The sequence below is a fragment of the Oncorhynchus mykiss genome, chromosome 5 (assembly GCF_013265735.2).
Source record: "Oncorhynchus mykiss isolate Arlee chromosome 5, USDA_OmykA_1.1, whole genome shotgun sequence".
Lineage (NCBI taxonomy): Eukaryota > Metazoa > Chordata > Actinopteri > Salmoniformes > Salmonidae > Oncorhynchus > Oncorhynchus mykiss.
This window is the reverse complement of record NC_048569.1, coordinates 91,486,827-91,512,135: the sequence shown is the minus strand read 5'-3', so window position 1 is coordinate 91,512,135 and position 25,309 is coordinate 91,486,827. Positions and strand designations below refer to the sequence as shown.

The 25,309-nt window shown below is 46.1% G+C and overlaps 1 protein-coding gene across 2 annotated transcripts in view; it reads right to left on the bottom strand.

Annotated features, from left to right (window-relative positions):
* Nucleotides 1–25,309, bottom strand: part of LOC110524795 (DENN domain-containing protein 1B) — a 222,739-nt gene that overhangs the window by 49,450 nt on the left and 147,980 nt on the right. For both annotated transcript variants that reach the window (XM_036978765.1, XM_036978766.1), the window contains 5 exons: nucleotides 15,344–15,469; nucleotides 11,729–11,830; nucleotides 6,134–6,224; nucleotides 2,119–2,159; nucleotides 1,566–1,601 (listed from right to left, as the gene is read on the bottom strand). In XM_036978765.1, coding sequence (XP_036834660.1) covers nucleotides 1,566–1,601; nucleotides 2,119–2,159; nucleotides 6,134–6,224; nucleotides 11,729–11,830; nucleotides 15,344–15,469 — 396 coding nt within the window. The remainder of the gene's footprint in view (nucleotides 1–1,565; nucleotides 1,602–2,118; nucleotides 2,160–6,133; nucleotides 6,225–11,728; nucleotides 11,831–15,343; nucleotides 15,470–25,309) is intronic.

Here is a 25,309-nt window from a genome sequence, read left to right as displayed (position 1 = left end):
CCACAAATTAACTTTAAACAAGGCACAGATGTGAATTGAAATGCATTCCAGGTGACTACCTCATGAAGCTGGTTGAGAGAATGCCAAGAGTGTGCAAACCTGTCATCAAGGCAAAGGGTGGCTACTTTGAAGAATCTCAAAAATATTTTGATTTGTTTAAGACTTTTTTGGTTACTACATGATTCCATGTGTGTTATTTAATAGGTGATGTCTTCACTATTATTCTACAATGTAGAAAATGGTGAAAATAAAGAAAAATCCCTGGAATGAGTAGGTGTGTCCAAACATTTGACTGGTTTTGTACATCTACCAATACTAGAACAGTCCTAGTAGAACAATGACATCTACCAGCATCCCAGTACTATACCTTTCAGAATCTACCAGCATCCCAGTACTCTACCTTTCAGAATCTACCAGCATCCCAGTACTCTACCTTTCAGAATCTACCAGCATCCCAGTACTCTACCTTTCAGATATTCAGAATCTACCAGCTACCAGCATCCCAGTACTCTACCTTTCAGAATCTACCAGCATCCCAGTACTCTACCTTTCAGATATTCAGAATCTACCAGCTACCAGCATCCCAGTACTCTACCTTTCAGAATCTACCTGCATCCCAGTACTCTACCTTTCAGATATTCAGAATCTACCAGCTACCAGCATCCCAGTACTATACCTTTCAGAATCTACCAGCATCCCAGTACTCTACCTTTCAGAATCTACCAGCATCCCAGTACTCTACCTTTCAGAATCTACCAGCATCCCAGTACTCTATCTTTCAGAATCTACCAGCATCCCAGTACTCTACCTTTCAGATATTCAGAATCTACCAGCTACCAGCCTCCCAGTACTCTACCTTTCAGAATCTACCAGCATCCCAGTACTCTACCTTTCAGATATTCAGAATCTACCAGCAACCAGCATCCCAGTACTCTACCTTTCAGATATGCAGAATCTACCAGCATCCCAGTACTCTACCTTTCAGATATGTAGAATCTACCAGCATCCCAGTACTCTACCTTTCAGATATTCAGAATCTACCAGCAACCAGCATCCCAGTACTCTACCTTTCAGATATGCAGAATCTACCAGCATCCCAGTACTCTACCTTTCAGATATGTAGAATCTACCAGCATCCCAGTACTCTACCTTTCAGATATTCAGAATCTACCAGCTACCAGCATCCCAGTACTCTACCTTTCAGAATCTACCAGCATCCCAGTACTCTACCTTTCAGATATGCAGAATCTACCAGCATCCCAGTACTCTACCTTTCAGATATGTAGAATCTACCAGCATCCCAGTACTCTACTTTTCAGATATCCAGAGTGAAAACCTGTATGACCTTATACACGTTTTAGGGGGGACCAGACATGAGACAAATACATGTTATATGTGTCCCATATGAAAGTATTTGAGGTGCTTGATTTGCACTTTTGGGACTATTCCATTGGTTCCAAACTAAATCAAGAGCAGCTCCAGTATTTGAACATATCAGAGGAGGTCTGACAGGGACTGTATGGTAGATCCAGCCTTCTATAGGCCGTCTCCACAGCTGGACTTGCCTTGGTCACCGCAGTGTTGATCAGCGCTCCGCCTCTCTGCAACACAACCAACACATAATTGTAATTTACCGGCGCGCACGCGTACACACACACGCACATACACACACACACACACACTCGCACGCACAAACACACTCGCACGCACAAACACACTCGCACGCACAAACACACTCGCACGCACAAACACACTCGCACGCACAAACACACGCACACACACACAAGCACGCACTAACACACGCGCAAACACACGCACGCACAAACACACGCACAAACACACGCACACACACACACACACACACACAAACACAAGCACACAAAAACACACACAGGATTTCCATCCACCACACTACCCAACAGACATCTGAATGTCCATACAGACATATGTGTGTGTGTACGGACAGTGTGTGTGTACGGACAGTGTGTTTTCTCTATGTATCAAATCACACAGAAAACACATTCTTAGCATCTTCAGTTTGCTTTGTTTACTGAACAGAGAGATAGACTAAACTAAAATACAGTCAATTCATTTTAATTGCATATCATCTTTGTATACCTTGACGGTGTGCACCCACTGTTGATAAGACTTGGAATTACCTGAAAGACATCAAAGGCACACATAATGAAAGACACGGAGATGTGAAAGTGATGAGACACGCTGATAACTTTAATTTTATGGGACTGGTGTAGTGTAGTGGTGTAGTAGTGTAGTGGTGTAGTGTAGTGGTGTAGTAGTGGTGTAGTGTAGTGGTGTAGTGTAGTGTAGTGGTGTAGTGTAGTGGTGTAGTAGTGGTGTAGTGTAGTGAAGTGGTGTATTGTAGTGGTGTAGTAGTGTAGTGGTGTAGTGTAGTGGTCTAGTGGTGTAGCAGTGTAGTGGTGTAGTGTAGTGGTGTAGTGTAGTGGTGTAGCATAGTGGTGGAGTATAGTGGTGTAGTGGTGTATTGTAGTGGTGTAGTGTAGTGGTGTAGTGTAGTGGTGTAGTGTAGTGGTGTAGTGTAATGGTGTAGTAGTGTAGTGGTGTAGTGTAGTGGTGTGGTGTAGTAGTGTAGTGGTGTAGTGTAGTGGTGTAGTGTAGTGGTGTATTGTAGTGGTGTAGTAGTGTAGTGGTGTAGTGTAATGGTGTAGTGTAGTGGTGTAGCATAGTGGTGGAGTATAGTGGTGTAGTGGTGTAGTGTAGTGGTGTAGTGTAGTGGTGTAGTGTAGTGTAGTGGTGTAGTGTAGTGGTGTAGTAGTGGTGTAGTGTAGTGTAGTGGTGTAGTGTAGTGGTGTAGTAGTGTAGTGGTGTAGTAGTGTAGTGGTGTAGTGGTGTAGTGTAGTGGTGTAGTAGTGTAGTGGTGTAGTGTAATGGTGTAGTGTAGTGGTGTAGCATAGTGGTAGAGTATAGTGGTGTAGTGGTGTAGTGTAGTGGTGTAGTGTAGTGGTGTGGTAGTGGTGTAGTGTAGTGTAGTAGTGTAGTGGTGTAGTAGTGGTGTAGTGTAGTGTAGTGGTGTAGTGTAGTGGTGTAGTAGTGTAGTGGTGTAGTAGTGTAGTGGTGTAGTGTAGTGTAGTGTAGTGGTGTAGTGGTGTAGTAGTGTAGTGTAGTGGTGTAGTAGTGTAGTGGTGTAGTGTAGTGGTGTAGTGTAGTAGTGTAGTGTAATGGTGTAGTGTAGTGGTGTAGCATAGTGGTAGAGTATAGTGGTGTAGTGTAGTGGTGTAGTGTAGTGGTGTAGTAGTGGTGTAGTGTAGTGTAGTGGTGTAGTGTAGTGGTGTAGTAGTGTAGTGGTGAAGTAGTGTAGTGGTGTAGTAGTGTAGTGGTGTAGTGTAGTGGTGTAGTAGTGTAGTAGTGTAGTGGTGTAGTGGTGTAGTGTAGTGTAGTGTAGTGGTGTAGTGGTGTAGTGTAGTGGTGTAGTGTAGTAGTAGTGTAGTGTAGTGGTGTAGTGTAGTGGTGTAGTGTAGTGTAGTGGTGTAGTAGTAGTGTAGTGTAGTGGTGTAGTGTAGTGGTGTAGTGGTGTAGTGTAGTGTAGTGGTGTAGTAGTAGTGTAGTGTAGTGGTGTAGTGTAGTAGTAGTAGTGTAGTGTAGTGTAGTGGTGTAGTGTAGTGTAGTGGTGTAGTGTAGTGGTGTAGTGTGGTGTAGGGGTGTAGTGTACTGGTGTGGGGTAGTAGTGTAGTGGTGTGGTGTAGTAGTGTAGTGTAGTGGTGTAGTGTAGTGGTGTAGTGTAGTGGTGTAGTGGTGTAGTGTAGTGTAGTGGTGTAGTGTAGTGGTGTAGTAGTGTAGTGTAGTGGTGTAGTAGTGTAGTGGTGTAGTGTAGTGGTGTAGTAGTAGTGTGGTGTAGTGTAGTGGTGTAGTGTAGTGGTGTAGTAGTAGTGTAGTGTAGTGGTGTAGTGGTGTAGTGTAGTGTAGTGGTGTAGTGTAGTGGTGTAGTTGTGTAGTGTAGTAGTAGTAGTGTAGTGTAGTGGTGTAGTGTAGTGGTGTAGTGTAGTGGTGTAGTGTAGTGTAGTGTAGTGGTTTAGTAGTAGTGTAGTGGTGTAGTGGTGTAGTGTAGTGTAGTGGTGTAGTGTAGTGTAGTGGTGTAGTGTAGTGGTGTAGTGGTGTAGTGTAGTGTAGTGGTGTAGTAGTGTAGTGGTGTAGTAGTGTAGTGGTGTAGTGGTGTAGTGTAGTGGTGTAGTAGTGTAGTGGTGTAGTGGTGTAATAGTGTAGTAGTGTAGTAGTGTAGTGGTGTAGTGGTGTAGTAGTAGTGTAGTGGTGTAGTGGTGTAGTGTAGTGGTGTAGTGTAGTGGTGTAGTGGTGTGGTGTAGTGTAGTGCAGTGGTGTAGTGTAGTGTAGTGGTGTAGTGTAGTGGTGTAGTGGTGTAGTGGTGTAGTAGTGTAGTAGTGTAGTGGTGTAGTGGTGTAGTAGTAGTGTAGTGGTGTAGTGTAGTGGTGTAGTGTAGTGGTGTAGTGTAGTGTAGTGGTGTAGTGTAGTGTAGTGGTGTAGTGGTGTAGTGTAGTGGTGTAGTGTAGTGGTGTAGTGTAGTGTAGTGGTGTAGTGTAGTGTAGTATAGTGGTGTAGTAGTGTAGTGGTGTAGTGGTGTAGTAGTGTAGTAGTGTAGTGGTGTAGTGGTGTAGTAGTAGTGTAGTGGTGTAGTGGTGTAGTGTAGTGGTGTAGTGTAGTGGTGTAGTGTAGTGTAGTGGTGTAGTGTAGTGTAGTGGTGTAGTGTAGTAGTGTAGTGGTGTAGTGGTGTAGTGGTGTAGTGGTGTAGTAGTGTAGTAGTGTAGTGGTGTAGTGGTGTAGTAGTAGTGTAGTGGTGTAGTGGTGTAGTGTAGTGGTGTAGTGTAGTGTAGTGGTGTAGTGTAGTGTAGTGGTGTAGTGTAGTAGTGTAGTGGTGTAGTGTAGTGTAGTGGTGTAGTGGTGTAGTGTAGTGGTGTAGTGTAGTGTAGTGGTGTAGTGGTGTAGTGTAGTGGTGTAGTGTAGTGGTGTAGTGTAGTGTAGTGGTGTAGTGTAGTGTAGTGGTGTAGTGTAGTATAGTGGTGTAGTAGTGTAGTGGTGTAGTGGTGTAGTGTAGTGGTGTAGTAGTGTAGTGGTGTAGTGGTGTAGTGGTGTAGTAGTAGTGTAGTGGTGTAGTGGTGTAGTGTAGTGGTGTAGTGTAGTGGTGTAGTGGTGTAGTGTAGTGTAGTGTAGTGGTGTAGTGTAGTGGTGTAGTGTAGTGGTGTAGTGTAGTGTAGTGTAGTAATGTAGTAGTGTAGTGGTGTAGTGTAGTAGTGCAGTGTAGTGGTGTAGTGTAGTGGTGTAGTGTAGTGGTGTAGTGTAGTGGTGTAGTAGTGTAGTGGTGTAGTGGTGTAGTAGTGTAGTGGTGTAGTGTAGTGGTGTAGTAGTGTAGTGTAGTGTAGTAGTGTAGTGTAGTAGTGTAGTAGTGTAGTGGTGTAGTGTAGTGGTGTAGTGTAGTGTAGTGGTGTAGTGTAGTGTAGTGTAGTGGTGTAGTGTAGTGGTGTAGTAGTGTAGTAGTGTAGTGGTGTAGTGTAGTGGTGTAGTGGTGTAGTAGTGTAGTGTAGTGGTGCAGTAGTGTGGTAGTGGTGTAGTGTAGTGGTGTAGTAGTAGTGTAGTGTAGTAGTGTAGTATACTGGTGTGGTGTAGCAGTGTAGTGTAGTGGTGTAGTAGTAGTGTAGTGTAGTGGTGCAGTAGTAGTGTAGTGTAGTGGTGCAGTAGTGTAGTTGTGGTGGTGCAGTAGTAGTGTAGTGTAGTGGTGCAGTAGTGTAGTGTAGTGGTGCAGTAGTGGTGTAGTGGTGCAGTGTAGTGGTGCAGTGTAGTGGTGTAGTGTAATGGTGTAGTGTAGTGGTGCAGTAGTGTAGTAGTGGGGTAGTGTAGTGGTGTAGTAGTGTAGTGTAGTGGTGTAGTGGTGTAGTTGTGGTGTAGTGTAATGGTGTAGTGGTGTAGTAGTTGTGTAGTGGTGTAGTGTAATGGTGTGGTGTAGTGTAGTGTAGTGGTGCAGTGTAGTGGTGTAGTAGTGTAGTGGTGTAGTAGTGTAGTGGTGTAGTGTGGTGTAGTGTGGTGTAGTAGTGTAGTGTAGTGTAGTGTAGTGTGGTGTATTGGTGTAATGTAGTGAAGTGCCACTCACTTCCACAGAAACCTCCCTCAGTGATCTCCTCCTCGAACAGGTCAGTGAAGCCTCTTCCCGCGTTCAGCTTGGCCAGACGGCCGTCAATAAACTGCAACATAAATTACAACACAGCATTACAGACCCGAGATAGAGAGGGAGGGAGGAAAACAAAGGGAGGGAGGAGGGAGAGAGACAGGGAAGGGAAAGAGAGAGGGAAAAGAAATAGAGAGGAAAGGGGTGAGGGAAAGAAGATGGAGGCAGAGAGGGGGGAGTGAGAGGGGTGGGAGAGAGGGAGGGGGAGGCAGAGAGGGGGGAGTGAGAGGGGTGGGGGAGGCAGAGAGGGGGGAGTGAGAGGGGTGGGAGAGAGGGAGGGGGAGGCAGAGAGGGGGGAGTCAGAGGGGTGGGAGAGAGGGGTGGGGGAGGCAGAGAGGGGGGAGTGAGAGGGGTGGGGGAGGCAGAGAGGGGGGAGTGAGAGGGGTGGGAGAGAGGGAGGGGGAGGCAGAGAGGGGGGAGTGAGAGGGGTGGGAGAGAGGGAGGGGAGGAGGGAGGGAGTGTGAGGGATAGAGAGAGGGAGAGGGGGCGGGGAGAGAGGGGGAGGGAGGGAAGGAGGGAGTGTGAGGGATAGAGAGACGGAGAGGGGGCGGGGAGAGAGGGGGAGGGAGGGAAAGAGGGGGAGGGAGGAGGGAAAGAGAGGGGTGAGGGAGAGGGGGAGAGAGGGATGGGAGGGAGAGAGAGAGGGATGGGAGGGAAAGAGATGGGTGTGGGAGAGAAGGTGGAGGCAGATGGGGAGGGAGAGGGAAAGAAAGAGGGGTGAGGAAGAGAGAAGGGGGAGAGAGGGGGGTGGGAGAGAGGGAGGGGGAGGCAGGGAGGGGGAGGCAGAGAGGGGGGAGTGAGAGGGGTGGGGGAGGCAGAGAGGGGGGAGTGAGAGGGGTGGGAGAGAGGGAGGGGGAGGCAGAGAGGGGGGAGGGAGAGGGGTGGGAGAGAGGGAGGGGGAGGCAGAGAGGGGGGAGTGAGAGGGGTGGGGGTGGCAGAGAGGGGGGAGTGAGAGGGGTGGGAGAGAGGGAGGGGGAGGCAGAGAGGGGGGAGTGAGAGGGGTGGGGGAGGCAGAGAGGGGGGAGTGAGACGGGTGGGAGAGGGAGGGGGAGGCAGAGGGGGGAGTGAGAGGGGTGGGGGAGGCAGAGAGGGGGGAGTGAGAGGGGTGGGAGAGAGGGAGGGGAGGAGGGAGGGAGTGTGAGGGATAGAGAGAGGGAGAGGGGGCGGGGAGAGAGGGGGAGGGAGGGAAGGAGGGAGTGTGAGGGATAGAGAGACGGAGAGGGGGCGGGGAGAGATGGGGAGGGAGGGAAAGAGGGGGAGGGAGGAGGGAAAGAGAGGGGTGAGGGAGAGGGGGAGAGAGGGATGGGAGGGAGGGAGAGGGATGGGAGGGAAAGAGAGGGGTGTGGGAGAGAAGGTGGAGGCAGATGGGGAGGGAGAGGGAAAGAAAGAGGGGTGAGGAAGAGAGAAGGGGGAGAGAGGGGGTAGGGAGAGAGAGGGTGGGGAGGAGGGAGATAGAGGGGGAAGGGGAAGAGGGAAAAGGAGAGGGAGGGGGAGGGAAAGAGAGGGAGGGGGAGGGCAAGAGGGGCTGAGGGAGAGAGTTGGAGGGGTGAGGGAAAGAGAGGGTTGAGGGAGAGAAGGTGGAGGCAGAGAGAGAGAGAGAGAGAGAGAGGGAGGGGTGGAGGGAGAGAGGCAGGGGTGGAGGGAGAGAGAGAGAGGGGTGGAGGGAGAGAGAGAGGTATGGAGCGAGGCTGAACGACAGGGGAAAGAACACACTCGACTGGGCAAGTGTGTTTAATCCTACCTGTTCCAGACATGTCTCATGGTGAAATGAGGAGGGGTAATGTGGAGCAGGTTGTGGGGATTAGGGAAGTTTGCTGCCTGCTAAGGGTTGGTTTGGCTGGGAGACTGCATGGTGAGGCCTTTCAGCTTCCCAAATGGCACCCTAATCCCTAAATACTGAAGTATTAACCAGGGTCCTGGTCTAAAGTAGTGCACTACTTAGGGAATAGGGTGCCATTTGGGTTGCAGGTCTGGTGTCTGATGCACCAGGAACCTTCATTTCCTGTCACATGGAGTTTATAAAACACTTCCCATAAATATGTTCATTATAAGGTCAGACATTACACGTCCCCCCCACACACACAGAGAGACAGACCTCTGAGCAAAAAACGTTGAGTAAATAGACCAGCATTTCTCAGATAAAACAACTACAGGGATTTAACAACCCCCCCAAAAAAACCTAAAGAATGTAAATACATTGTATTAATTTATTCAATAAAGTCCTAAAAACATCACAGGCACAGGATAAGAACTGATCCTGGGTCATAGCCTAGCTGATATGAACACACCAGCTCAACCCAGCAGGGGCTGGGAGGAGACCTGACCAGACAGACCTGGGTCGTTTCTGTAAAACAGAAAGTGTTCTATGATCTGAAAGATTATTGTAATCTAAAAAGGCAAAAGTGATCCCGAATCAGATCCTAAATCAGATACTCTGAGACACTTGATACTCTGGTGGAATAAGGGTTAAATAGATTCAAATGTTGGTTTTAGAGCCAATGCGACCCAGCCCGCTGTGGGTACAATTAGCAGTCTGCCTGTATCTTGTCAGGGATTGGGCATATCTCTCAGTGGAGCGCTAGGCTAACTAACTACCTAGTGCAAGGCTCTCTCTCCTCTTCTCTCCTGTAGCCCTGACCAACTCGTTATAATCCTGCTAATGAGAAATGACACTGCAGATTTTAACCACCGCATGGTAGCTAGCTGCTCCCTTAGCCTGCCCCAATTAGCACACATCATCACCAAGCCAAAGACACACTTATCTCAACCCAAATCAGCACCTAACCAAAGCCCCACTTAACCCCCCCCCCTCTTCTACTCCCTCCACTATCGAATTAGGGAAAGGGGGATACCTAGTCAGTTGTACAACTGAATGCATTCAACTGAAATGTGTTTTCTGCATTTAATTACCCCCAGTTATTGTGGCCAGTAATTAGACATGGCTCAACAATAGGGCCCACAGCATGGACACCGGACCCACAGCATGGACACCGGGCCCACAGCATGGACAGCAGGTCCACACCAAGGACACCAGGCCCACAGCATGGACATCAGGCCCACAGCATGGACACCAGGCCCACAGCATGGACACCAGGCCCACAGCATGGACACCAGGCCCACAGCATCTCTCTCTACACTGCTGTCTCTGGTTTATAGGGCTTTGTTTGTTTGTTTGTTTTTGCAGAACAACATTTCAAAAGAGACGTGTAAAATGATGAACTGGACAGAATATAGTATTTATGGCCGTGAATCTCAATCAGGTTAAACTGGGTTGAAATTATTGATATTTTCAAATGACAGTACCAGTCAAAAGTTCAGACACACCTACTAATTCAAAGGTTTTTCTTATTTAAAAAAATAAATACATTCTACATTGTAGAATAATAGTGAAGACATCAAAACTATGAAATAGCACATATAGAATCTTGTACTAAGCAAAAAAGTGTTAAACAAATCCAAATATATTTTATATTTGAGATTCTCTCAACCAGCTTCATGAGGTAGTCACCTGGAAGGTTTTCTACATTGTAGAACATGTAGAAAATAATAAATAATAAAGAAAATCCTGAATGAGTAGGTGTGTCAACATTTTACTGGTACTGTATATATTACATTTTTCATCCCTCAACTTTTTACCAAAAGAGAGGCGGGGTGCCCCGCTTTGTTATTGTTTCAATTACGGACTCTAGCATTAATCTATAAAAATGAAAACTAATCAAATGTATATCAGATGAGGAGGACACAGATGAAACCAAAGTGTTGACTGATGAATGAAACAGCTGAAACGCACAGCAACCGCCTTTCCTAAATGTTATTGTTTGTGAAGGGATTTTATAGATAAATAAACTAGAAAAGTCTATATGATTATGATAAAGTATCAGACGTTCTATAGCTGCAAGGTGAGCGACGTTCAGACATCATCTGGTGTCCACCTGTACTGCTGCTCGTACACAGTAACAGCAGGCAAGTGGAGCAGGCCATCTGTGGGCCAGAGATTGGAATCCTCACTGCAGTATTCTAGATTACTGTGGAGGAGGTTCCAGATTTCTGGAGGACGTTCTAGAACACAAGGGTTAACTGCTGGTCTGAACTTACACGGTAGCTCTGACATCCACGCACACAACATCCCAGTCACACACAGCTCATGTGTTGAGGAGTGAAAACCTCAAGTTCTCCTTAATATCAAACTAACTGGCTTTTACCCACTTTTGGAAATGCTGTCCTACTTTGAGTATGATCTGATTGATGTGTGATTGGTATTGTGGCTGATCCAGTAAACGGTCAGCGCTCCAGCCCCTCCTGTGTTAATGGAGGTCTGATTATGAAGCTGTTCCCCCTGCCTATAGGAGGGGGAAGCATCCCTGAGCCAGTCTCCACTAAACCACTGCATCTACCAAGCAGTGTCCTGAAACCATTCACTATAGAATAGTGGGTGGTTGTGTGTGGGGGGGGGGTTGACAGAAAGCAGGTTATCGTTGACAGACTTTCCCCCACATTCTCTTGGCAGCTCTCCTCCACTGTTCTGTACTAAACGGACCAGGGATGGTGTGTGTGTGTGAATGCATCTGTGAGCGGATGTGGGTCACGGCCGGAGCAGTCGAACGGACCACTGGCCTCTCTCACTTTAATAGGAGAACAGGACTTTAACAGGAAGAGAAGAGATAAGTGACTCCATCACCACGCTACAGAGGAGGAGAGATAACCGCCACATCCCATCCCTACCACACAGACAGGAGCATAGAGGGAGGGAGCTGTCCTTGAACTGTTGGTGGGTTGCATTCTGTGCTGCCTGGGTAAGTTATATGAGTGAGTGAGTGAGTGAGTGAGTGAGTGAGTGAGTGAGTGAGTGAGTGAGTGAGTGAGTGAGTGAGTGAGTGAGTGAGTGAGTGAGTGAGTGAGTGAGTGAGTGAGTGAGTGAGTGAGTGAGTGAGTGAGTGAGTGAGTGAGTGAGTGAGTGAGAGAGAGAGAGAGAGACTATGCTCTGTGCTCCTGTCTGTGTGGTAGCGTAGGGATGGGATGTGGCGGTTAACTCTCCTCCTCTGTAGCGTGAGAGAGAGAGAGAGATAAGGAGAGAGAGTAGGAGAGAGAGAGAGGCCGAAACAAAGAGCTGATTAAGAAGCTCTCTGCTCCCTCTCACGGATAAATCAACAACAACTTATGAGGGCTGGGGAGGAACAGTCGAACTGTGGCGGGGTGGAAAGGGAACTTTATAGGACTGTGTGGGCTTTGAAAGTATATCTATTAATAGTTTATGTTTCCTAATCAAGGAGTGAAGATATCCTGGGTGCATTTTTGCCTGTGGTTGTTGGTTTGAAGAAAAGAGAGGATAGAAAGAGCTTTCAGTTTAATCAAAGGCTAAAATAACTCCTGTTATTTTACAGTTATTAGGAAGGAATTTGCTCATGGTTCTGGAAAGGTGGTGCGCACAAGCACACACCACAGAACACACACACACACACACACACACACACACACACACACACACACACACACACACACACACACACACACCAGTGTTACCTGTTTGAAGAGCTGCAGGTTGACAGCCATCTCCAGGAAGTGTTTCATGGTGCTGGAGCGGTGAGCCACAAAACTCTCCTCGCAGAATGTGATTGGTTCCCCCTGACCAGGAACAGGAAGAGCAAGGAAGAAGATCAGAACATTTAGAACCAGATAACCAGACATTTACCCTTTATATTCTATGGTTGAATACTTTTAAAACATCACATTACCGATGTCATAAAGTACCACAGAAATTGAGTTGACCATCCATTTCCAGCCCCCCCCCCCCCACACACACCTTTCTGATTCAGAGGGGTTGGGTTAAATGAGGAAGACACATTTCAGTTGAATGCATTCAGTTGTACAACTTCCCCTTTCACCCTCATTCAAGGGTTTTCTTTATTTTTATTATGACATAACACATATGGAATCATGTAGTAACCAAAAAAAGTGTTCAACAAATCAAAAAAACATATTTTATATTTGAGATTCTTCAATGTAGCCGCCCTTTGCACACTGTTGGCATTCTCTCGACCAGCATCACCTGGAACGCTTTTCTAACAGTCTTGAAGGAGTTCCCACATATGCTGAGCATTTGTTGGCTGCTTTTCCTTCACTCTGCAGTCCAACTCATCCCAAACCATCTCAATTGGGTTGAGATCAGGTGATCGTGGAGGCCAGGTCATCTGATGCAGCACTCCATCACTCTTCTTCTTGGTCAATTAGCCCTTACACAGCCTGGAGGTGTGTTGGGTCATTGTCTTGTTGAAAAACAAATGATAGCAGGACTAAGTGCAAACCACCCCCACAACATGACACCTCCTCCTCCACGCTTCATGGTGAGAACCACACATGCAGAGATCATCCATTCACCTACTCTGCATCTCACAAAAAGACAGCGGTTGGAACCAAAAATCTCAAATTTGGACTCATCAGACCAAAGGATAGTGGTATAATGTCCATTGCTTGTGTTTCTTGGCCCATGCAAGTATCTTCTTATTATTGGTGTCCTTTAGTAGTGGTTTCTTTGCAGCATTTTGACCATGAAGGCCTGATTCACTCAGTCTCCTCTGAACAGCTGATATTGAGATGTGTCTGTTACTTGAACTCTGTGAAGCATTTATTTGGCCTGCAATTTCTGAGGCTGGTAACTCTAATGAACTTATCCTCTGCAGCAGAGATAACTCTGGGTCTTCCTTTCCTGTGGCAGTCCTCATGAGAGCCAGTTTCATCATAGTGCTTGATGGTTTTTGCGACTGCACCTGAATAAACTTTCAAAGTTCTTGGAATTTTCCGGATTGATTGACCTTCATTACTTAAAGTGATGATGGACTGTCGTTTCTCTTGGCTTATTTGAACTGTTCTTGCCATAATATGGACTTAGTCATCAACCAAATAGGGGTATTTTCTATATACCACCCCTACCTTGTCACAACACAACTGATTGGCTCAAACGCATGAAGAAAGGAAATTCCACAAATTAATTTTTAACAAAGCACACCTGCTAATTGAAATGCATTCCAGATGACTACCTCATGAAGCTGGTTGAGAGAATGCCAATAGTGTGCAACGCTGTCATCAAGGCAAAGGGTGGCTACTTTGAAGAATCTAACACTTTTTTTGGTTACTACATGATTATATAAAGGGTTATTTCATAGTTTTGACATCTTCACTATCATTCTATAATGTAGAAAATAGTGCAAATGAAGAAAAACCCTTGAATGAGTAGGTGTGTCCAAACCTTTGACTGGTACTGTATAAATAAATAAATAAATAATAAAAATTGTTCCCAAGGATGAACCAGACTTGTGGAGGTCTACAATGTTTTTTCTGAGGTCTTGGCTGATTTCTTTGGATTTTCCCGTGAGGTCAAGCAGAGGCACTGAGTTTGAAGGTAGGCCTTGAAATACATCCACAGGTACACCTCCAATTGACTCAAATGATGTCAATTAGCCTAACAGAAGCTTCTATAGCCATGACGTCATTTTCTGGAATTTTCCAAGCTGTTTAAAGGCACAGTCAACTTAGTGTGTGTAAACTTCTGACCCACTGGAATTGTGATACAGTGAATTATAAGTGAACTAATCTGTCTGTTAACAATTGTTGGAAAAATGACTTGTGTCATGCACAAAGTAGATGTCCTAACCAACTTGACAAAACTATAGTTTGCTAACAAGATATTTGTGGAGTGGTTGAAAAACAAGTTTGAATGACTTCAACCTAAGTGTATGTAAACTTCCGACTTCAACTGTGTGTATATATATATATAGCCTATATTTCTAGATTCATAGCAGTGTGATTAACAGATATCTTTCTCCTCCGTTGTTTCATTTACAGCTCAGCAAGGCTCCGACAACTACCCCCCCCCCCCCCCCAACCATCACACACACACACGTTCTGTCAAAGCATATGGGATCCAAAAACACATGGTTCAGTCAGGGGGGGCTCCTTCATTTAACTCAGATTGTGTGTGTGTGTGTGTGTGTGTGTGTGTGTGTGTGTGTGTGTGTGTGTTTGTGTGGAATCGTAGGCTTTTTTCCAGAACCTATGGGGACTGGAAAGATGGTGTGTTGAGGAGAGAGGACATCACGTTACACACACACACTCCCTTCTCTCTCTGCTTTAAGTGTGTGTTTTCTAAAGGGAGTCAGGCGGTATGTTTCTACTACTGTCTGTATACAGACAACACACAGAGGCATCATTTATGGATCCCCACTCCAGGGCTCAACACCACCCAATTACCCTCAAAGCCTGTGAACAAAGGCCCTGCTATTTGACAAACACTACATGCTTTGTTCTGGTCTTAACTGGAGTAACTTGCAATTGAGAGGCAGAACGAGAGAGACATGTTCTGGGGTTTAGCCTAGAAAAGGACAGGAAGATGGTACAAGGCGGACTCCTTCAGTGTCTGTGTTTCAGACAAGCCCACCTTCTCCCAACTCAAAACCTTCAACATTCACTCAGTGTTATAAAACACCTTTCATTTCACAAAACGTACAGGTTTGTATCTAAGGGTTAGGGATAGGGCTAGGTTATTACAGGTTTGTATCTAAGGGTAAGGGTTAAGTTATTACAGGTTTGTATCTAAGGGTAAGGGTTAGGGTCTACAGGTTTGTATCTAAGGGTTAGTGTTAGGGTCTACAGGTTTGTATCTAAGGGTTAGGGATAGGGTTAGGATATTACAGGTTTGTATCTAAGGGTAAGGGTTAGGATATTACAGGTTTGTATCTAAGGGTTAGTGTTAGGGTCTACAGGTTTGTATCTAAGGGTTAGGGTTAGGTTATTGCAGGTTTGTATCTAAGGGTAAGGGTTAGGGTCTACAGGTTTGTATCTAAGGGTTAGGGTTAGGTTCTACAGGTTTGTATCTAAGGGTAAGGGTTAGGTTCTTACAGGTTTGTATCTAAGGGTAAGGGTTAGGTTCTTACAGGTTTGTATGTAAGGGTTAGGGTTAGGTTCTTCAAGTTTGTATCTAAGGGTAAGGGTTTGGTTCTTACAGGTTTGTATCTAAGGGATAGGGTTAGGTTATTACAGGTTTGCATCTAAGGGTTAGGGTTAGGTTCTACAGGTTTGTATCTAAGGGTTAGGTGTAGGTTATTACAGGTTTGTATCTAAGGGTAAGGGTTAGGTTCTTACAGGTTTGTATCGGAGGGCGTCTCTGTAGGATCCAAACAAAGCAGCCTGAGCTCGGAGGAAGGACCTCGCTACTCCACTTCCTGTTGCTGTCGACTGCTTCTTCAGCTTACTCTTCAGAGAGTGGAGCTGAGAGAGACGGAAAGAGAGAGAGAGAGAGAGAGAGAGAGAGAGAGAGAGAGAGAGAGAGAGAGCGAGAGAGAGAGAGAGAGAGGAGGGAAAGTTAATTGAACACCTCTGGAAGTTGGTAGCTGGAATGGAATATACATTCTGTGTGTGAAGAGTCCCCAGAAAATAAAGTATAGCTTCTCTCCTTCCTAGAAGCTTATCTGTTGTGCTGCAAAGAGCACCTGCTGCTCTGTCAATTGAGCAGAGGATGGAAGGAGAGGGGGATGGGGGGAGCAGAGAAGAGAGAGAGATGGAGAGGAGAGCGGAGAGGGGGATGGGGAGGAGAGCGGGGATGGGGAGGAGAGGGGAGAGGGAGGAGAGAGGGATGGGGAGGAGAGGAGAGAGGGATGGGGAGGAGAGGAGAGAGGGATGGGGAAGAGAGAGGAAAGAGGGATGGGGAGGAAAGAATGGAGAGGAGAGAGGGATGGGAGAGGAGAGAGAGGGATGGTAAGTAGAGAGGGATGGGGAGGAGCGAGGAAAGAGGTGAGAGGGATGGGGAGGAGAGAGGAGAGAGGGATGAGAGAGGGATGGGGGAGGATAGAGGAAAGAGGAGAAGGGGAGATGGGGAGGAGACAAGAGAAGGGGAGATGGTGAGGAGAGAGGTGAGGGGGGTGGGGAGAGAAGAGAGGGGGATGGGGAGGAGAGAAGAGAGGGGGATAGGGAGGAAAGAGGAGAGGGGGATGGGGAGGAGAGAGGAGAGGGGGATGGGGAGGAGAGGGGGATGGAGGAGAGAAGAGAGGGGGATGGGGAGGAAAGAAGAGAGGGGGATAGGGAGGAAAGAGGAGAGGGGGATGGGGAGGAAAGAGAAGAGGGGGATGGGGAGGAAAGAGGAGAGGGCGATGGGGAGGAGAGAGGAGAGAGGGATGGGGAGGAGAGGATAGAGGAGAGAGTGTTCAACCGGTGTAGCTCATTCAGCCGACAGTAACTTTCAACTGGTTTTCCCCATTAAGCAGCGAGTCGGAGTCTGAGGCCGAGCCTTCTCTGGTCTCTCCTCCTTCCGTTACGGGGTCTGAGACGCTGAAGCTTCCCACCATTAGCTCTGACAAATTGAAAACCCTAGTCATTGGAAACTCCATTACCCATAGTATTAGACTTAAAACGAACCATCCAGCGATCATACACTGTTTACCGGGGGGCAGGGCTACCGACGTTAAGGCTAATCTGAAGATGGTGCTGGCTAAAGCTAAAACTGGCGAGTGTAGAGAGTATAGAGATAGTTATCTACGTCGGCACCAACGATGTTAGGATGAAACAGTCAGAGGTCACCAAGCGCAACATAGCTTCAGCGTGTAAATCAGCTAGAAAGATGTCTCTGGCCCCCTCCCAGTTAGGGGGAGCTCTACAGCAGAGTCTCACAACTCAATCGCTGGTTGAAAACTGTTTTCTGCCCCTCCCAAAAGATAGAATTTGTAGATAATTGGCCCTCTTTCTTGGACTCACTCACAAACAGGACCAAGCCTGACCTGCTGAGGAGTGATGGACTCCATCCTGGCTGGAGGGGTGCTCTCATCTTATCTACCAACATAGACAGGGCTCTAACTCCTCCACCTCCACAATGAAATAGGGTGCAGGCCAGGCAGCAGGCAGTTAGCCAGCCTGCCAGCTTATTGGAGTCTGCCACAAGCACAGTCAGTGTAGTCAGCTCAGCTATCCCCATTGAGACCGTGTCTGTGCCTCGACCTAGGTTGGGCAAAACTAAACATGGCGGTGTTCGCCTTAGCAATCTCACTAGGATAAAGACCTCCTCCATTCCTGCCATTATTGAAAGAGATTGTGATACCTCACATCTCAAAATAGGACAACTTAATGTTTGATCCCTCACTTCAAAGGCAATTATAGTCAATGAACTAATCACTGATCATAATCTTGATGTGATCGGCCTGACTGAAACATGGCTTAAGCCTGATGAATTTACTGTGTTAAATGAGGCCTCACCTCCTGGTTACACTAGTGACCATTTCCCCCGTGCATCCCACAAAGGCGGAGGTGTTGCTAACATTTAGAAAATAGCTAATTTCAATTTTTTTTTTTTATGACGTTTTCGTCTTTTGAGCTTCTAGTCATAAAATATATGCAGCCTACCTCAATCACTTTTTATAGCTGCTGTTTACAGGCCTCCTGGGCCATATACAGCGTTCCTCACTGAGTTCCCTGAATTCCTATCGGACCTTGTAGACATAGCAGATCAAATTCACATTTTTGGTGATTTTAATATTCACATGGAAAAGTCAACAGACCCACCCCAAAAGGCTTTCGCAGCCATCATCAACTCAGTGAGTGTTGTCCAGCATGTCTCTGGACCTACTCACTGTCACAGTCATACTCTGGACCTAGTTTTGTCCTATGGAATAAATGTTGTGGATCTTAATGTTTTTCCTCATAATCCTGGACTATTGGACCACCATTTTATTACGATTGCAATCGCAACAAATAATCTGCTCAGACCCCAACCAAGGAGCATCAAAAGTAGTGCTATAAATTCTCAGACAACACAAAGATTCCTTGATGCCCTTCCAGACTCCCTCTGCCTACCCAAGGACGTCAGACAAAAATCAGTTAACCACCTAACTGAGGAACTCAATTTAACCTTGCGCAATACCCTAGATGCAGTTGCACCACTAAAACCTAAAAACATTTGTCATAAGAAACTAGCTCCCTGGTATACAGAAAATACCTGAGCTCTGAAGCAAGCTTCCAGAAAATTGGAACAGAAATGGCGTCACACCAAACTGGAAGTCTTCCGACTAGCTTCCGACTAGCCGTGCAGTATCGACGAGCCATTACTGCTGCTGGATCATCCTATTTTTCCAACTTAATTGAGGAAAATAAGAACAATCCTACATTTATTTTTGATACTGTCGCAAAGCTAACTAAAAAGCAGCATTCCCCAAGAGAGGATGGCTTTCACTTCAGCAGTAATAAATTAATGAACTTCTTTGAGGAAAAGATCATGATCATTAGAAAGCAAATTACAGACTCCTCTTTACATCTGCATATTCCTCCAAAGCTCAGTTGTCCTGAGTCTGCACAACTCTGCCAGGACCTAGGATCAAGAGACACTCAAGTGTTTTAGTACTATATCTCTTGACACAATGATGAAAATAATCATGGCCTCTAAAACTTAAAGCAGCATACTGGACCCTATTCCAACTAAACTACTGAAAGAGCTGCTTCCTGTGCTTGGCCCTCCTATGTTGAACATTATAAACGTCTCTCATTCCACAGGATGTGTACCAAATTCACTAAAAGTGGCAGTAATAAAGCCTCCTTTGAAAAAGCCAAAACTTGACCCAGAAAATATAAAAAACTAAAAATCGGCCTATTTCGAATCTTCCATTCCTCTCAAACATTTTAGAAAAAGCTGTTGCGCGGCAACTCACTGCCTTCCTGAAGACAAACAATGTATACGAAATGCTGGTTTAGACCCCATCATAGCACTGAGAATGCACTTGGCGTCAGACTGAGGCTCTCCATCTGTCCTCGTGCTCCTAGACCTTAGTGCTGCTTTTGATACCATTGATCACCACATTCTTTGGAGAGATTGGAAACCCAAATTGGTCTACACGGACAAGTTCTGGCCTGGTTTAGAAATCTGTCAGAAAGATATCAGTTTGTCTCTGTGAATGGTTTGTCCTCTGGCAAATCAACTGTAAATTCCGGTGTTCCTCAAGGTTCCGTTTTAAGAGCACTATTGCTTTCACTATATATTTTACCTCTTGGGGAGGTCATTCGAAAACATAATATTAACTTTCACTGCTATGCGGATGACACACAGCTGTACATTTCAATGAAACATGGTGAAGCCCTAATTACCCTTCCTGGAAGCCTGTGTTTCAGACATAAGGAAGTGGATGGCTGCAAACGTTCTACTTTTAAACTCAGACAAAACAGAGATGCTTGTTCTAGGTCCCAAGAAACAAAGAGATCTTCTGTTGAATCTGACAATTAATCTTGATGGTTGTACAGTCGTCTCAAATAAAACTGAAGGACCTCGGCGTTACTCTGGACCCTGATCTCTCTTTTGATGAACACATCAAGACCATTTCAAGGACAGCTTTTTTTCATCTACGTAACATTGCAAAAATCAGAAACTTTCTGTCCAAAAATGCCGAAAAATGAATCCATGCTTTTGTTACTTCTAGGTTAGACTACTGCAATGCTCTACTTTCCGGCTACCCGGATAAAGCACTAAATAAACTTAATTTAGTGCTAAATATGGATGCTAGAATCCTGACTAGAATCAAAAAATGTATCATATTACTCCAGTGCTGGCCTCCCTACACTGGCTTCCTGTTAAGGCAAGGGCTGATGTCAAGGTTTTACTGCTAACCTACAAAGCATTACATGGGCTTACTCCTACCTATCTTTCCGATTTGGTCCTGCCGTACATACCTACACGTACGCTACGGTCACAAGACGCAGGCCTCCTAATTGTCCCTAGAATTTCTAAGCAAACAGCTGGAGGCAGGGCTTTCTCCTATAGAGCTCCATTTTTTATGGAATGGTCTGCCTACCCATGTGAGAGACGCAGACTCCGGCTCAACCTTTAAGTCTTTACTGAAGACTCATCTCTTCAGTGGGTCATATGATTGAGTGTAGTCTGGCCCAGGAGTGTGAAGGTGAACGGAAAGGCTCTGGAGCTACGAACCGCCCTTGCTGTCTCTGCCTGGCCGGTTCCCCTCTCTCCACTGGGATTATCTGCCTCTAACCCTATTACAGGGGCTGAGTCACTGGCTTATTGGTGCTTGAGTGGGTTGAGTCACTGACGTGATCTTCCTGTCTGGGTTGGGTTGTGCTGTTGCGGAGATCTTTGTGGGCTATACTCGGCCTTGTCTCAGGATGGTAAGTTGGTGGTTGAAGATATCCCTCTAGTGGTGTGGGGGCTGTGCTTTGGCAAAGTGGGTGGGGTTATATCCTGCCTGTTTGGCCCTGTCCAGGGGTATCATCGGATGGGGCCACAGTGTCTCCTGACCCCTCCTGTCTCAGCCTCCAGTATTTATGCTGCAGTAATTTATGTGTTGAGGGGCTAGGGTAAGTCTGTTATATCTGGAGTACTACTCCTGTCTTATCCGGTGTCCTGTGTTAATTTAAGTATGCTCTCTCTAATTCTCTTTTTCTTTCTCTCTCTCAAAGGACCTGAGCCCTAGGAACATGCCTCAGGACTACCTGGCATGATGACTCCTTACTGTCCCCAGTCCACCTGGTCGTGCTGCTGCTCCAGTTTCAGCTCTTCTGCCTGTGGCTATGGAACCCTGACCTGTTCACCGGACGTGCTACCTGTCCCAGACCTGCTGTTTTCAACTCTCTAGAGACAGCAGGAGTAGTAGAGATACTCTTAATGATCGGCTATGAAAAGCCAACTGACATTTACTCCTGAGGTGCTGACTTGCTGCACCCTCGACAACTACTGTGATTATTATTATTTGACCATGCGGGTCATTTATGAACATTTGAACATCTTGGCCATGTTCTGTTATAATCTCCACCCGGCACAGCCAGATGAGGACTGGCCACCCCTCATAGCCTGGTTCCTCTAGGTTTCTTCCTAGGTTCTGGCCTTTCTATGGAGTTTTTCCTAGTCGCCGTGCTTCTACACCTGCATTGCTTGCTTTTGGGGGTTTTAGGCTGGGTTTCTGTACAGCACTTTGAGATATCAGCTTATGTAGGAAGGGCTATATAAATACATTTGATTTGAGAGGGGAGAGGGATGGGGAGGAGAGAGGAGAGGGGAATGAGGAGGAGAGGAAAGAGGGATGGGGAGGAGAGAGGGGAGAGGGGGGATGGGGAAAAGGAGGAGAGGGGGATGGGGGGGGAGAGGAGAGGGGGATGGGGAAAAGGAGGAGAGGGAGATGGGGAAAAGGAGGAGAGGGAGATGGGGAGAAGGAGGAGAGGGAGATGGGGAGGAGGAGGAGAGGGAGATGGGGGAGGAGGAGGAGAGTTTGGGAGGGACTGAGAAAGAAATTACACAGTTGTCTCGTTCTCTACATCATTTCACTTCTTTCTTCTCTTCTCTCTCTCCTTTCTCTGTTTCCATGACTCTCTGTACTATCCTCCTGCAATGGTCTCTTGACATGAGCTGTAATTCATTTATTTCTGAGCGCTGAGCTCTCTCTGTACAGAACAGTAGGGAACAGTACAGTAGGAACAGTACAGTAGGGAACAGAATAGTAGGGAACAGTAGAGTACAGTTGTGAACAGTACAGTATGGAACATAATAGTAGGGAACAGTAAGGAACAGTATAGTACATTAGGGAACAGCAGAGTACAGTAGGCAACAGTAGAGTACATTAGGGAACAGTACAGTATGGAACATAATAGTAGGGAACAGTAAGGAACAGTATAGTACATTAGGGAACAGCAGAGTACAGTAGGGAACAGTAGAGTACAGTAGAAAACAATAGAGTACATTAGGGAACAGTAGAGTACAGTAGGCAACAGTAGAGTACATTAGGGAACAGTAGAGTACAGTAGGCAACAGTAGAGTACATTAGGGAACAGTAGAGTACAGTAGGCAACAGTAGAGTACATTAGGGAACAGTAGAGTACAGTAGGGAACAGTAAAATAGGGAACAGTACAGTAGGGTACAGTACAGTAGGGAGGAGAACAGTACAGTAGGGAACAGTAAAATAGGGAACAGTACAGCAGGGAACAGTACAGTAGGGAACAGTACAGTAGGGAACAGTACAGTAGGGAACAGTAGGGAACCGTAGTGAACAGAACAGTAGGGAGCAGTACAGTAGGGAACAGTAAAATAGGGAACAGTACAGCAGGGAAAAGTACAGTAGGGAGGAGAACAGTACAGTAGGGAAGAGAAAAGTACAGTAGGGAACAGTACAGTAGGGAAAGGTACAGTAGGGAAGAGAAAAGTACAGTATGGAACAGTACAGTAGGGAAGAGAAAAGTACAGTAGGGAACAGTACAGTAGGGACCAGTACAGTAGGGAAGAGAAAAGTACAGTAGGGTCAGTACAGTACAGTAGGGAAGAGAAAAGTACAGTAGGGAACAGTACAGTATGGAACAGTACAGTAGGGGAGAGAAAAGTACAGTAGGGAACACTACAGTAGGGAACAGTACAGTAGGGAACACTACAGTAGGGAACACTACAGTAGGGAACAGTACAGTAGGGAACACTACAGTAGGGTCAGTACAGTAGAGAAGAGAACAGTACAGTAGGGTCAGTACAGTAGGGAACAGAAAAGTAGGGAACATTACAGTAGGGAACAGCACAGTAGAGAACACTACAGTAGGGATCAGTACAATAGGGATTAGTACAATAGGGAACACTACAGTAGGGTACACTACAGTAGGGAACAGTACAGTAGGGAACAGTACAGTAGGGAACACTACAGTAGGGTCAGTACAGTAGAGAAGAGAACAGTACAGTAGGGATCAGTACAATAGGAATCAGTACAGTAGGGAACATTACAGTAGGGAACACTACAGTAGGGAACACTACAGTAGGGAACACTACAGTAGGGAACACTACAGTAGGGATCAGTACAGTAGGGAACACTACAGTAGGGAACACTACAGTAGGGAACACTACAGTAGGGAAGAGAAAAGTACAGTAGGGAACACTACAGTAGGGACTACTACAGTAGGGAAGAGAAAAGTAGGGAACAGTACAGTAGGGAACACTACAGTAGGGCCCACTACAGTAGGGAACAGTACAGTAGGGAACAGTACAGTAGGGAACAGTACAGTGGGGTCAGTACAGTAGAGAAGAGAACAGTACAGTAGGGTCAGTACAGTAGGGTCAGCACAGTAGGGTCAGTACAGTAGGTAACAGTACAGTAGGGAATACTACAGTAGGGAACACTACAGTAGGGAAGACTACAGTAGGGATCAGTACAGTAGGGAACACTACAGTAAGGAACACTACAGTAGGGTACACTACAGTAGGGAAGACTACAGTAGGGAACACTACAGTAGGGAACACTACAGTAGGGAACACTACAGTAGGGAACACTACAGTAGGGAAGACTACAGTAGGGTACACTACAGTAGGGTACACTACAGTAGGGTACAATACAGTAGGGTACACTACCGTAGGGTACACTACCGTAGGGAACACTACAGTAGGGATCAGTACAGTAGGGAACACTACAGTAGGGAACACTACAGTAGGGTACACTACAGTAGGGTACACTACAGTAGGGTACACTACAGTAGGGAAGACTACAGTAGGGAACAGTACAGTAGGGAACAGTACAGTAGGGAAGACTACAGTAGGGAACAGTACAGAAGGGAAGACTACAGTAGGGAACACTACAGTAGGGTACACTACAGTATGGAAGACTACAGTAGGGAAGACTACAGTAGGGATCAGTACAGTAGGGAACACTACAGTAGGGTACACTACAGTAGGGAAGACTACAGTAGGGAACACTACAGTAGGGAACACTACAGTAGGGAAGACTACAGTAGGGAAGACTACAGTAGGGTACACTACAGTAGGGAAGACTACAGTAGGGATCAGTACAGTAGGGAACAGTACAGTAGGGAAGACTACAGTAGGGAAGACTACAGTAGGGAACAGTACAGAAGGGAAGACTACAGTAGGGAACACTACAGTAGGGTACACTACAGTATGGAAGACTACAGTAGGGATCAGTACAGTAGGGAACACTACAGTAGGGAACACTACAGTAGGGAACACTACAGTAGGGAAGAGAAAAGTACAGTAGGGAACACTACAGTAGGGACTACTACAGTAGGGAAGAGAAAAGTAGGGAACAGTACAGTAGGGAACACTACAGTAGGGTACACTACAGTATGGAAGACTACAGTAGGGATCAGTACAGTAGGGAACACTACAGTAGGGAACACTACAGTAGGGTACACTACAGTATGGAAGACTACAGTAGGGATCAGTACAGTAGGGTACACTACAGTAGGGTACACTACAGTAGGGAACACTACAGTACCATCCCTTGGTCCACCGGGACGGTCTAAGGACTGTCAAAAGCCTCTTCACCTGTCTGTCAGTCTGTACAAAAGAGGACTGTATAGTACTTTTCATCTCCCGGTCTGTCTTGTACATAATCATAAAATATGAAATGTCCCTTGGTGTTAAGGACCACGTTGTTGTGAAGAATATTGTGAAATGTTTAACAGTGTAAGAACTGTACCTATTGATTCCCATGTGAACACATGCATCACATTTACCACCACGTAACAAACAGCAAGAAGTCATTCATTCTCAGTAATTAACACCCTCAGGAGACCAGACCAAAACAATCACTACTGTATGTAATATTAGGGGAATATTGTTTGAGTTTCAGAAACTAGACGGAGGAGAAGCAGAGTGTTAACAGTCACTGTCTCACTGAGAGGACAGGAACGGAGAGAGAGAGTAGCATTCTGGAACTGGGACAAAGACGAAACAAAACAAACCGCTCAGCTCCCAGCTCTCCCTCCCCTGGGATTTAGTCTGCCTCTCTCTCTCCACCCTGTCCCCGTCCTTTCCTGCCTGCTACTATCCACCACTAGCATTCCCTGCTTCACTCCCAGGCATCAAACAACAGTTTACCACTGCTAAATGATCAACTGTCATCTCCACACTCATTGTTGTTAAATGCCTTTATGTTTATGTAAAGTTGTTTCTGAAATTAATATTTCATGTTTGTGTGCAGATTGTTGTTTTTTTTCTCTCTCACTGCTAATCATTAAAAGGTTATTTTCTTTCTCCCAGTGTAAGAATCAAAGACAACACAGAGTGTCAGTCAGTCTAGCAGGAGAGGGCTGATACCCTGAAGACCGCCAGGCAGGGAGAAGTTGATTCTGCTGTTCGCTGAGTT